This window comes from Physella acuta, unplaced genomic scaffold (assembly GCF_028476545.2).
Source record: "Physella acuta isolate Inbredline_101_S28 unplaced genomic scaffold, ASM2847654v3 ptg000797l, whole genome shotgun sequence".
Lineage (NCBI taxonomy): Eukaryota > Metazoa > Mollusca > Gastropoda > Physidae > Physella > Physella acuta.
In genome coordinates this window covers 405,170-420,000 of record NW_026732315.1, presented here as the reverse complement: position 1 = coordinate 420,000, position 14,831 = coordinate 405,170, and the positions used below count along the sequence as shown (strand labels likewise).

At 38.2% G+C, this 14,831-nt stretch overlaps 1 protein-coding gene across 1 annotated transcript; it reads left to right on the top strand.

Moving 5' to 3' along the window:
* Positions 1-5,230: 5,230 nt before the first annotated feature.
* LOC131951095 (chymotrypsinogen A-like) lies at positions 5,231-8,387 on the top strand. The gene is made up of 3 exons (XM_059313384.1): positions 5,231-5,263; positions 7,141-7,504; positions 7,592-8,387. The coding sequence occupies exons 1-3, from the start codon at positions 5,231-5,233 to the stop codon at positions 8,005-8,007; spliced, it is 813 nt and encodes a 270-aa protein (XP_059169367.1). The 3' UTR covers positions 8,008-8,387.
* The last annotated feature ends 6,444 nt before the right edge of the window (positions 8,388-14,831 follow it).

Sequence of the window (14,831 nt, the reverse complement as noted above, 5' to 3'; positions counted from 1 at the left end):
TGGCTACACTACAAACTAAAGATACACACAATTCTGTAGTCGCCGACATTCCTGTATGAGTCTTTCTGTTAACAAATAGAGTTTAATGCTTTAATTTTTTTCTCCGATTATTTTTATTTTAGCTTTTACTTTTAGGCAAAACAATTTTTTTTGTTCATTTACTTACTATTCAAAAAATAAAAAAGATAAATAAATTATCATGAAATAGTCTTTGTCCCACATCTGATAAAATATTTTCGTTTCTCACCCCTGTCACTTCATTTCGCATTGCGTTTATCGAAACGAGAAAAAGAAATGAAACTATTTTCTATAACGTACCTTAAGTTCAAGTCTCTCTGGATGGTCTACTTCATCTGCCCTATGTATCATTAGACTTGAACTTGTTAAGTTAACCGCTGTTAGATACAGCGACATGTACGTCATTCGACCTGGAATCCACAAGGCAAAAGGAAAAGAGGCAGACCAAGCAGAGGCGTAGCGACCCTTCCCGGCGTCCGGGGACATACTTTCAATTTGGCGCCACCCTCGGGAGGAAATTTTCGATTTGCACCACCCCCCCTCGAACTTTTCATTTGCACCCCCCACTCAAACTTTCGATTTGCACCCCCCCCCCCCTCGAACTTTTCATTTGCACCCCCCCTTAAACTTTCAATTTGGCGCCCCCCCCCTAAGGTCGGCGCCCGGGGACATATGTCCTCCCCCCCCCCTCGCTACGCCTCTGAGACCAAGAAATACCTGGAGATGTGACCTGGAAGAAGACACCAAGAAGATTTGATACTCATACAGACAGTTGGAGAGACTAGCCCAGGACAGAGGTGCCTGGAAAGCTCTTGACAGGGGCCTATGCCCCAGGAGGGACGACAGGCAAACCTAAACCATGACACGGCAATGACTTGTTCCATGGCAATTGCCAAAGTATACCGTGAATGTACCCATTACCAAAGTATACCGTGAATGTACCCCATTACCAAAGTATACCGTGTATGTACCCATTCCCAAAGTATACCGTGAATGTACCAATTACCAAAGTATACCGTGAATGTACCCATTACCAAAGTATACCGTGAATGTACCAATTACCAAAGTATACCGTGAATGTACCCATTACCAAAGTATACCGTGAATGTACCCATTATTCACACTGGCCGAAAATTATACTCAACGTACCAAAGTATACTCAACGTACCAGCTACTGTTTATCAAAGGTTATATCAATATCCTGATTGGCCGGGGAAAAAACAAACACAGCAAGCTCTTAAGCTCTTAATTAAATCCCATTCTACGTTAAGTTTCCCTTTCAAACCTGACGGTCTATGGGGCAAGTGAAGTAGAGTTCAATAAAAGTTCACTTGTTTCTGTGACCTCGGCATATGAAGAGATAGTGTGGTCAGTACTATGCCCAGACGCCTTTACTCTCCCTAACGTAAGTTAGGTACCCATCAGAGTTAGGTGGACTCATGGACGGTCTACTGACATAACCCGGATTCTAACTCGAGACTTGCGGGTTAGCAGTCCAGCTCTCTACCGCTATACCCACTCCGTCCCATTCTACGTATGCCCTAGCTTATACACGAGTGTTCTGTTGGAGAATTTTGAATTCTTCTCCAACCAATGAACAACCTGATCTCTACAAAACACCGTCCATGGGCGCAAACTAAATTGTATCGTTTCCGCTCAAAACAGAATAAGACCCATCATCTGTACTACGTTAGAATGCTAAAACTCTAGTTTAGGTTAGAATTAAGTTGAAAAATCAGGGAAGGAAAGATTTAGTTATAATTTATTAGAATGTTTTAAAACTCGTGTAGGCTAGATTGGGGATTCTAATAACCACGGGATAAAATAAGCTAGAATTGTGGTCGGTTGTGCAAGATAGTCGGGCTATGGAGGCTTGGTTGGGCTACGGTCCGGTTGGTTGGGCTACGGTCCGGTTGGTGGGGCTACGGTCCGGTTGGTTGGGCAACGGTCCAGTTGGTTGGGCAACTGTCCAGTTGGTTGGGCTACGGTTCGGTTGGTTGGGCTGCGGTCTGCTTGGTTGGACTATATTGGGCTTGTTGGTTATGTTACTTTATTATCGTTTAAACTGGTTTGAGCTAATACATTATGTCTTGTAGTGATTGCTACGTCCCTTGTACTATGTATATCATGGTTACCCCCCCTTCGAGTGTTCACTGTGTTTTCCGTGATGTGTAATTGATGTGTACATGTAGTCAGTTAACGAAAGGTAGAGTCAGAGACAGGACGTATTGCCTGAGAGGTCTGTATATAAGAATAAAGTATTTAGGTTCACTCAGAGAAATGTGTTTTAAGTAAGTCTAGATCTAAATGTGAAAATAACAGGTTTAACAATAAATAAACTGAAGTTCGCCTGTTTTCTAAGACGGCGAAATAAAATCTCAACTGATTGTGAATTAGAAGGAGAGTTAATACACACTTAGCGTTTCTTTAATTCGGCTCTCTTAGTATGTATAATGATACTAAAATTTTGAAATATTCGCAAACTTGAGATAAAAAAACGAGTCCGAATCAATGAGGAAATTAAGATCTATATAACTCATGCAATTTGACTAAAGAGAATGAAAAAAAAGAAAAATGCAACCCACCTTTGCGTGATCGACAGAAAAAAAAAAAAAAACAAAGAACATCTCTAAAAAACCTACCTGGAATAATCATTAGAAATCATAGAGACAAGTAAACAATAGCACCAGATCACGTGACTTAGATTGTTAAGATTTCCTCCCCCAGACATAACCCCCGTGTCATCCATAACATTATCACTCCCCCCCCCCCCCCTCCAATCCTAACCCTAACAGTATTGCTTCTTCTTCTTCTTCTCGTTCTTAATTATTAGTGTTGAAGGGGATCGAGATTTATCTGCCAGTGGGTTAACAGTATTGCAATGTGTAGGTTTACCATTAGAGCTAAGGTTAGGGTTAGATTAAGGTTAGACCGTGCAAGTAGCATGTGTAATGTAAACCCTTTATAGAATAAACCGGGAGTGATCTCCCCTAAACTTTCTCGAATATTCTTATATAAAACAACAGGGGATGGGAACTCGGGATATAGTTATGATTTTTAATCCATTTTAAATACTTAAACTTTTTCAAAATAAAATAGAATCTCATAGAAAAAAGTATTGCATACCAAGCGAACGCCGAATAAAGATGTTCATAATGGTGCGCAATATTATTAGTACTTTATACATTTAGATGCGTTTTTGAGAAATCGGAAATAGCGTAAACTAGTACTTCCCGTCAACGGAAATTACTCAAAATTTGACAGAACGAAGAGAATTAGATTTTTTACTTACATGTGAAATTTCATTTATCTATCTGAAATAGTACTCAAGTTATAGGCTTTTGAAAAATTCAAAGTAGAAAAGGTACCACTTCCGGTTATCGGAAATCGCTCAAAAGTTGATATGGATCTACGATTTTGATAAAATACTTATATATGAAATGTCATCAACCTAGCTGTAACGGTACTCAAGTTATCGTGTTTACACACACACAGAGAGACACACAGACATACGGACATACGGACAAGATTGCAAAATTATGTTTTTCCGTATCAGTGAGATGTAAAACGTCGAGATTTGTAAAAATCTCGATTTTTTTTTTGCACGATTACAAGACTTTCTCTATACTTCGTATATACGAGAAAGTAAAAATATTCGAGAAAATTTAGGGGTGAACACTCCCGGTTTATTTTATTAGGCTTACATCTTTCTATAAGTAGGCTTTTTAAGCTTTTGAGTAGATTCAAATTTTCCTTAATGCGAAAGTGCACCATTTGGCACTAAGTTATTAACTTCCATTACTTCGGCAACCGGATTTTGTTTTTTTTTTTGTTAAAGCCTAGACAAGATCACGTCTAAAAAAAGACAATGATATTTGATTTTGCAGGTTGGATAACAAATTCTTCGTGCATGGTTGAAAAAAAAAACATATTAATGCAGTTATAATCAGATAAACAGTTATCGTGAACTTAGCATCGAATGCAAAAAGAGATCGTTTATCTATAATTTTTTAAACTTTTTTTTTGTAACGCTAAGCTTAGCTTAGTAGAAAAACAAAATTAGCTTGTAGATCTAGCAGATTATAGTCAAACTCTTGTGAATAGCATTTGTAGATTGAAAATTTAAATTGGGATTATTTAGGATTTAGGTTGTATTCCATTTGTTTCTGGGTAATGTTCCAATTTCAGTAATCAGAAACGTTTCTAACCTACTTAACACAACGTAATCCAAATTAGCTAAACAAAGGCTACCATGCCAAACAAAGCATTTCATAACCTAATGTAGCGTATCGTGGCCAAAATTTATGTCTTCTTTATCCAGCGTAACCATCACAAACCAACTCACCTTTTCAAACCCTAGCTCATCCTATCCCAATCTCGCTCAGCCTACAACGATCCAGCCTATGCTAGCTCATTTTACCCCGTGGTAGCGTAATATTCACTATTCTAAACAAATCCAGTCAATTATAAAAAATTCTAGGCTAGAATTTCTAGCACATTTTAATATATTACAACACAAACTTACCTTTCCTAATATAAAATTGTTTATCACATTCTAACATCAACTTGCTTTACCTCGAGTAACGTTTAATTTAAAAACTTACTATTTAGATCCTTGTTTTTTCTCAGGTGTTCGTCATTATCAGTCAACATGTCAGTAAAACAAAAAGACTTTCTCAACAAACTTCAAGGTTTTTATGTACAGATACTACGGAGAAAAACGTCTAGTTTGTATTTATAAAAAAAATGAAAGCATTTGTGGTAACTTTAACTTGCATCATACTTTCTTTTGTATATATATATATATATATATATATATATATATATATATATATATATATATATATATATATATATATATATATATATATATATATATATATATATATATATGGGGTCATCAATAAATGACGTCACGCTTTTTTTGACGATTTTTATCTCCCCCCCTCCCCTCCGTCACACTTCGTCACAAAAAGCCAGACCCCCCCCTAAAATGACGACACACCTCAACCTACAACCCCCTAAAAATTGCAGTTGAATGTTTTTAAAACATTGATATTTTTCCAAAATCTTGTCTAAACTATTACAATTTATTAAAACAGTTATCTAAAACGCTAAATCTATATACTACTAAAAGTCAAGTTTGTTTACATGTTTGAATATTTATTTTTTTGTTTGTTTGTTTGTTTGTTTGCCTGATTGACTATCTCGCATGGTTGCACTTATCTTTGAAAGCTGTAAAATAGTATGTAGGTAGAGAAAATTTTTGTTTTAAGACAGACTGTTAATCACACATTTGTTTAAGGACGTTAATTAATTTATTGATTTATTCATACGCAGAGTAACCCATTTTTTTTTTAAAGTTTAGAACGACCACTACACTCGGCGGGACCGTGACGTCACAGTTTTTTGTTTACTCTTTAGTACAATAAAATGGCGGCGTCTATCGAAGAAAATTGTGTTCCCATTCAAAAGTTTAACGCGTTCTAAATCTAATTTTCTGTCGGTCATAACTTTAACAATACGCCCGTTTGCTGTATTTATTACGTTCCAACACTTATATCAATTTTAAACTGTCTTTTTTCATTTAGTTTTACAATAAATTTCTCTAGATCTAAAGATCAACTGTCGAAGGAAAGTTATGAATCTAGCCTAGATCTAGATCTAGCCTAGATCTAGGTCACTAGACTCAATGTAAATTCTAGATCTAGAGTTAATGTAAATTCTACATCTAGAATCTATTTCAGGCCTTAATACATCTAGAATCTATTTCAGGCCTTAATTATTTTATATAAATCTTTGTTTGGCTAATTTAAGATAAAATTTAATTTGAAAGTTACTAGATTCTACTACTAGACTTAGATCTAGATCTATGCGCGGAGACTCAAAAGTATAGTATAAAAATTCATTTGTGACGTCACGAGTAAATAGCTAAGTTGGTAGCGTAGTCCGCTCTCATGCGGGTGGTACAGGTTCTAGACCAATATGTCAATGATATTTTTTTTCAATTTTTTTTTTTTTAGATGTGAATGATAAAGTTGCCTATCTGAACTTGGCAGGATACAGGGCAGGTGAAGTAGAGTTCATCTGTTTCTTTGTCCTAAACATATGAAAGGATAGTGTGGTCAGAGACATGCTCGGCTGGAATCGTTTTTTAAACGATAAAAACATGTTGTCTGAGACTTGGCGGGACACTGGGCAGGTGAAGTAGAGTTGAGTAGGTGACATGTGACGTCAGTATATGAAGGGATAGTCCGAAATCATTGTTTTCGGTGTTTTTAAAAGATAAGAAACATATTTTTGAATGTCATATGTTGGGGCGCCAAAATGGTTTGGAAAAATAAATTGAAAGGTTGAGGGGGGTTCAAATCGAAAGTTTGAGTGGGGGGGGGGGGGGGGGGTTGAAAATCGAAATCTTGGGGGGGGGGTTAAAATCGAAAAGTTTGTCCCCGGGCGCCGGGAAGGTTCGCTATGCCTCTGAGTGACAGACGTGATGTTTTTTGATGGATGACCCCCGAAACCCACAGTTATCCAACGGATGACGGGTATTCTAGTAACGTCTAAAATTCGTTTTCTAACATTGCTTTTTTATAATACAAAAATGTGACGTCGCAACATCTATCTGACCCCCCTCCACCTCATCACACATCGTCACAAAATTACGGACCCCCCCTCCCCCTACGAGTGTGACGTCATTTATGGATGACCCCTATATATATATATATATATATATATATATATATATATATATATATATATATATATATATATATATATATATATATATATATATATATATATATATATATATATATATATATATATATATATATATATATATATATATATATATATATATGGCTTGGTCCAGCACGGTGCGAGTTATCTCCCAAAGTTCCCCAGCGTTCTCTTAGCACCTGGGGTCTTTGATTGGACGGCCTGCACAAGAAAATAATCGATTACGTAATATAATCAGGCGCGTCGTTGGGTGCCCCGGGGGTCGTATGACCCAGTGCGCCCTGGACTCTCTGATGGTGTCTAGAGAGTTTATATGGATCTAAGCAAGTAGATGTAGATGTGTGAGATTTGATTACATTTGAATTCTAATTTTCTTGTCAACAGCTACTATTACTACTTTGTGTTGAGTCCACACAATCGCAATATTGTGGAATTCCTCAATTGCCGTTAGAGAAATACGAGCAAGACTTTGACGCCAGATTCATATCGACACCTCTAGACAGAAACATACCCTCGCCGCCGGAATTAAATCAAGGCGACTGTGGCGTGTCTAAAAACGACCAATCAAAGCAGATCGTCAAGGGCCATGATGCTCCAGCCAATGCTTGGCCCTGGCAGATCCTGTTGATCGGCAGCTCATACATGTGTGGAGGATCTATCATACATCGTGAATGGGTCGTGACGGCGAAACACTGTGCTAAAGAAAATGTTGTTTCAATCTACTATGGAAGCATCAGTTATAGAAAGGGTAAAATGATCCGGACTGTCAAATATTTCCCCTACCCGTCTAGCGACATCGCCGTTTACAAACTCTCTTCACCGTTAAATTTTTCAGACTCCGTGCAGCCGATTTGTTTGCCTCCAGACAATGTTTGGGATACCACGCCTTGTTTTGCCACAGGCTGGGGGATAACATCTAGAGAGAAGGATACACTTCCCGACACGCTGCAGCAAATTCGGAGCAGGATAATCAAACAAACCGTATGCCAGGCTGCCCAAACAGTTAAGGGACTCTTCAGCCATAGAGGGTTTTATTACTGTTTACAGTCCGTGGAGTTCCCTACTGGAGAGTACGCCGGCTCCCATATGGGGGACTCGGGAGGTCCATTGAGCTGCTTGAAGAATGGACGCTACTACTTAGTTGGAGTAGCTAGCCATCTTACAAGATCGGATGGAAGTCTGATAAGTTTTTATGCAGCTGTGCCTAGGGCTGTCCCCATTATAATTGCCGGCATGAAAGAAAATGCCTAGCTCATTTGTATGGATCTGAAAATATCGTTTTCGCGAGGAGTAGATTAAAAACTCCAGCCTGTCTGATTACTTGGGCAGTTGTCACATAGATTAAGCTGTGGAATGGCGATCTCTTTTATTTTTCTTCTTTCTCTTTTTAAAATTATTTTCTTGGACAATCCATATACTCCCAGTGACTTGATCGAAGTCGAAGAAAGCTGATGTACCAACCTTTTTATACATAAAATACTTAAATCATTTATTTTTTAATCAGAGAAACACTGTTTTTTTCCTAAATGAAGTTAATTTGAATGTACTCAAGTAGTTTTTTTTGGCTACACTACAAACTAAAGATACACGCAATTCTGTAGTCGCCGACATTCATCTATGAGTCATTCCGTTAACAAATAGAGTTTAATGCTTTAATGCTTTAATTTTTCTCCGATTATTTTTATTTTAGCTTTTACTTTTAGGCAAAACAATTTTTTTTGTTCCTTTACTTACTATTCAAAAAATAAAAAAGATAAATAAATATCATGAAATAGTCTTTGTCCCACATCTGATAAATATTTTCGTTTCTCACCCTGTCACTTCATTTCGCATTGCGTTTATCGAAACGAGAAAAAAAATTAAACTATTTTCTATAACGTACCTTAAGTTCAAGTCTCTCTGGATGGTCTACTTCATCTGCCCTATGTATCATTAGGCCTGAACTTGTTAAGTTAAGCGCTGTTAGATACAGCGACATGTACGTCATTCGACCTGGAATCCACAAGGCAAAAGGAAAAGAGGCAGACTAAGCAGAGGCGTAGCGACCCTTCCCGGCGCCCGGGGACATACTTTCAATTTGGCGCCACCCTCGGGAGCAAATTTTCGATTTGCACCCCCCCCCCTCGAACTTTTCATTTGCACACCCCCCCCCCCCCCTCAAACTTTCGATTTGCACCCCCCCCCTCGAACTTTTCATTTGCACCCCCCACTCAAACCTTCGATTCGATTTGCACCCCCCCCCCCCTCAAACTTTTCATTTGCAGTCCCCCCCTCAAACTTTCAATTTGGCGCCCCCCCCTAAGGTCGGCGCCCAGGGACATATGTCCCCGCCCCCCCCCCCCCCCCCCTCGCTACCCTCTGAGACCAAGAAATACCTGGAGATGTGGCGTTGAAGAAGACACCAAGAAGATTTGATACTCATACAGACAGTTGGAGAGACTAGCCCAGGACAGAGGTGCCTGGAAAGCTCTTGACAGGGGCCTATGCCCCAGGAGGGACGACAGGCAAACCTAAACCATGACACGGCAATGACTTGTTCCATGGCAATTGCCAAAGTATACCGTGAATGTACCAATTGTCAAAGTATACCGTGAATGTACCAATTGTCAAAGTATACCGTGAATGTACCAATTGTCAAAGTATACCGTGAATGTACCCATTGCCAAAGTATACCGTGAATGTACCAATTACCAAAGTATACCGTGAATGTACCCATTACCAAAGTATACCGTGAATGTACCAATTACCAAAGTATACCGTGAATGTACCCATTACCAAAGTATACCGTGAATGTATCAATTACCAAAGTATACCGTGAATGTACCCATTACCAAAGTATACCGTGAATGTACCCATTACCAAAGTATACCGTGAATGTACCCATTACCAAAGTATACCGTGAATGTACCCATTATTCACACTGGCCGAAAATTATACTCAACGTACCAGCTGCTGTTTATCAAAGGTTATATCAATATCCTGATTTGCCGGGGAAAAAACAAACAAGCAAGCTCCTAAGCTCTTTATTAAATCCCATTCTACGTTAAGTTTCCCTTTCAAACCTGACTGTCTATGGGGCAAGTGAAGTAGAGTTCAATAAAAGTTCACTTGTTTCTGTGACCTCGGCATATGAAGAGATAGTGTGGTCAGCACTATGCCCAGACGCCTTTACTCTCCCTAACGTAAGTTAGGTACCCATCAGAGTTAGGTGGACTCATGGACGGTCTACTGACATTAACCCGGATTCTAACTCGAGACTTGCGGGTTAGCAGTCCAGCTCTCTACCGCTATACCACTCCGTCCCATTCTACGTATGCCCTAGCTTATACACGAGTGTTCTGTTGGAGAATTTTGAATTCTTCTCCAACCAATGAACAACCTGATCTCTACAAAATTACGTCCATGGACGCAAACTAAATTGTATCGTTTCCGCTCAAAACAGAAATAAGACCCATCATCTGTACTACGTTAGAATGCTAAAACTCTAGTTTAGGTTAGAATTAAGTTGAAAAATCAGGGAAGGAAAGATTTAGTTATAATTTATTAGAATGTTTTAAAACTCGTGTAGGCTAGATTGGGGATTCTAATAACCACGGGATAAAATAAGCTAGAATTGTGGTCGGTTGTGCAAGATAGTCGGGCTATGGAGGCTTGGTTGGGCTACGGTCCGGTTGGTTGGGCTACGGTCCGGTTGGTGGGGCTACGGTCCGGTTGGTTGGGCTACGGTCAGGTTGGTGGGGCTACGGTCCGGTTGGTTGGGCAACGGTCCAGTTGGTTGGGCTACGGTTCGGTTGGTTGGGCTGCGGTCTGCTTGGTTGGACTATATTGGGCTTGTTGGTTATGTTACTTTATTATCGTTTAAACTGGTTTGAGCTAATACATTATGTCTTGTAGTGATTGCTACGTCCCTTGTACTATGTATATCATGGTTACCCCCCTTGAGTGTTCACTGTGTTTTCCATGATGTGTAATTGATGTGTACATGTAGTCGGTTAACGAAAGATAGAGTCAGAGACAGGACGTATTGCCTGAGAGGTCTGTATATAAGAATAAAGTATTTAGGTTCACTCAGAGAAATGTGTTTAAGTAAGTCTAGATCTAAATGTGAAAATAACAGGTTTAACAATAAATAAACTGAAGTTCGCCTGTTTTCTAAGACGGCGAAATAAAATCTCAACTGATTGTGAATTAGAAGGAGAGTTAATACACACTTGGCGTTTCTTTAATTCGGCTCTCTTAGTATGTATTAATGATACTAAAATTTTGAAATCTTCGCAAACTTGAGATAAAATAAACCGGGAGTGATCTCCCCTAAACTTTCTCGAATATTCTAATATAACACTATGGGGGATGGCAACTCGGGATATAGACTTCTAGACATAATTTTTAATCCATTTTAAATACTCAAATTCTTTAAAATCCTAATTTATAAAAGCCCAATGTGCGCACATCTCCTCTCTCTCTCTCTCTCTTTCTCTGTCCGCAAAAAATTTTCGCCGGACATCACGTCAGAATCGGCAGCGATATATCGAGAATTTTTTACGGACTTTTGTTGAAAATAATATGTTAGATGTTTTAAATGTATAACCACAATTTTATTTAAAGAAGAAAAATAAAAATTTAAGGCGTATTCGAATGTAGAGAAACAGTATTATTTATGCAACCGGAAAAGCATTAATATATGTGAAAAAGAACGCATAAAACTGTGACGTCACTATTGCTTATACATTAACTATTGACGTCATCTGCCTAAATAGCGAAGATGTTAGTGTACATTAAACCACGCAGGTGGTGCGGGTTCGAGACACACCAAGTCAACTTGGTTAATGTATTTATTTTTATTATGCTCGGGCTAAACTTAAAAAAAAAATTCTTTTAGGAATCTAGATCTAGATCTAGATTGTCGGGTGTCCGATAGGGCACTTCCCGGCGCCGCAGGCGCTTCAAATTTGGCAGGATCTTGCCTTGGGGCGACAGAACACGGGGGCCGGTTGGCCGAAAAGTCTACGATGAGGGGGTCAAAACTGACCTCGACTGACCGGTACCTTATATGAGCTATAAATCGAAAAAAAATGTCCACGGATTAAACCTCTTCATAACTCTTGAGGTCGTAGACCGACCCTCGGGCGAATTAATTAAGCATGCAAATTCTCAATGTTTTCGAAAGCCTAAGCGAAGCTGGGCAGCATGCCTAGTAGAATATAATCTCGTAGAAAAAAGAAATGCACACCAAGTGAACGCTAAATAAAGATGTGCATAATAGTGCGCAATCTTATTAGTACTTTATAAATTTACATGCGTTTTTTGAGAAATCGGAAATAGCGTACATAAGTACTTCCGTTCAACGGAAATTACTCAAAATTTGACAGAAGGTAGAGAATTAGATCCTTTTACTTACATATCAAACTTCATTTATCTATCTAAAATAGTACTCAAGTTATAGGCTTTTGGAAAATTCAAAGTAGAAAAAGTACCACTTCCGGTTATCGGAAATCGCTCAAAAGTTGATACGGATCTACGATTTTGATAAAATACTTATATATGAAATTTCATCAACCTAGCTGTAACGGTACTCAAGTTATCGTGTTTACACACGGACACACACACACACACACACACACACACACAGACACACAGACATACGGACAAGATTGCAAAATTATGTTTTTCCGTATCAGTGATATGTAAAACGTCGAGATTTGCAAAAATCTCGATTTTTTTTTTGCACGATTACAAGACTTTCTCTATACTTCGTATATACGAGAAAGTAAAACGTGTTCCGAATCAATGAGGAAATTAAGATCTATATAACTCATGCAATTTGACTAAAGAGAATGAAAAAAAAAGAAAAATGCAACCCACCTTTGCGTGATCGACAGAAAGATAAAAAAAACAAAGAACATCTCTAAACAAGTTTAATTAAAAAAGTCTAGTGACATTTTGTGCGCAATTTCCTTATGTTATCTAAAAATAGCTCTGACGTATAATGTTGGGGTGCGTTCAAGCTAGAAGAACAATCGGTTTGTAAGTGTTTATGTAATTTTAAAATTTGTGACCGAACGAGAGAATATTTTTGAAAACTTTCTTCGGCAATATTGTTCTAAATTTATGACAGGAATCGATTGGTACATGTTTCAAGTCGCTAAGTGGTCTGGTTGCCGAGATATGGGCCAATAACTGCTTTTTTTCGAGATTTTTTGGCTTTTTCTGGGAAATCCATGAACGAAACCCGGAATTTTTATGGCCTATGTTCATCCTCGTAACTTGCTTAACATAATTGCTTTTGGAACTAGTCATCGATATTGCTTCGTTGAGGAGGAGATACGACTTAAAGCTGCGGACACACATTCATCCATCCATCCATCCATCCAGAAATGACGGGTTAATAAACGCAATTCTCCAGAATGGAAATTGCGCTAAAAAAACCTACCTGGAATAATCATTAGAAATCATAGAGACAAGTAAACAATAGCACCAGATCACGTGACTTAGATTGTTAAGATTTCCTCCCCCAGACATAACCCCGTGTCATCCATAACATTATCACTCCCCCCCCCCCCTCCAATCCTAACCCTAACAGTATTGCTTCTTCTTCTTCGTTCTTAATTATTAGTGTTGAAGGGGATCGAGATTTATCTGCCAGTGGGTTAACAGTATTGCAATGTGTTAGGTTTACCATTAGAGCTAAGGTTAGGGTTAGATTAAGGTTAGACCGTGCAAGTAGCATGTGTAATGTAAACCCTTTATAGAATAAACCGGGAGTGATCTCCCCTAAACTTTCTCGAATATTCTTATATAAAACAACAGGGGATGGGAACTCGGGATATAGTTATGATTTTTAATCCATTTTAAATACTTAAACTTTTTAAAATAAAATAGAATCTCATAGAAAAAAGTATTGCATACAAAGCGAACGCCGATAAAGATGTTCATAATGGTGCGCAATATTATTAGTACTTTATAAACTTAGATGCGTTTTTGAGAAATCGGAAATAGCGTAAACTAGTACTTCCCGTCAACGGAAATTACTCAAAATTTGACAGAACGAAGAGAATTAGATTTTTACTTACATGTGAAATTTCATTTATCTATCCTAAATAGTACTCAAGTTATAGGCTTTTGAAAAATTCAAAGTAGAAAAAGTACCACTTCCGGTTATCGGAAATCGCTCAAAAGTTGATACGGATCTACGATTTTGATAAAATACTTATATAGGAAATTTTATCAACCTAGCTGTAACGGTACTCAAGTTATCGTGTTTACACACACACACACAGACACACAGACATACGGACAAAATTGCAAAATTATGTTTTTTCCGTATCAGTGAGATGTAAAACGTCGAGATTTGTAAAAATCTCGATTTTTTTTTTTGCACGATTACAAGACTTTCCCTATACTTTGTATATACGAGAAAGTAAAAAAAGAATTTTTCGAAAATACTATTTAGCGTAACACCAAGATATGATTTATCACACATATTGACATTGAGAAAATCAGTGTTACTTCCAGACTTTTTTCTCCGGGGGGGGGGGGGGCACTTGACATTTTTTCTATATAAATTATATAAATTTCATTTCGGTCGGGGGGGGGGGGGGGTGGCGGTAGAATTTTTCGGGGGGGGGGGCGAACGAAAGATGCCTGGATGAAGAAACTCTGGAGAAAATAGGAGAGAAAAAATTGTAAAATAAATGAAACGCTCTATAAAATATATACTTTCAGAGTTTCAGCGACGTATCAAAGGAGGAGTGAACTTCAACCGATCCTGGGCAGAATATCGAGAAGGGCTCGGCTCGTTGGATGGAGACTTTTGGATTGGAAATTAGTTTATATATCAGCTCACCACAGCAGTAATAGAAAACAAAATATTTCTATTTTTGTGACAGAGCGATACATTAATTTTATATGTGTAACAGCGAATTAGTGTATGTGTGTGTGTGTGTGGTGTTCAGAGTTTCTTCCAGGCATCTCTTCGGGGGGGCTAAGCCCCCCCGAAAATTTTTTACCGCCCCCCCCCCCCCCCGAACGAAATGAAATTTATATAATTTATATAGAAAATATATACTTTTAACAGT

Bases quoted from the DNA above. Each gene is read 5' to 3' on its own strand.
- LOC131951095 (XM_059313384.1), top strand. From the start codon at position 5,231: ATGGTTGCACTTATCTTTGAAAGCTGTAAAATA. The intron at 5,264-7,140 runs GTATGTAGGTAG...TCTTGTCAACAG, and splicing joins TCTTTGAAAGCTGTAAAATA to CTACTATTACTACTTTGTGT. The intron at 7,505-7,591 runs GTAAAATGATCC...TAAATTTTTCAG, and splicing joins AAGCATCAGTTATAGAAAGG to ACTCCGTGCAGCCGATTTGT.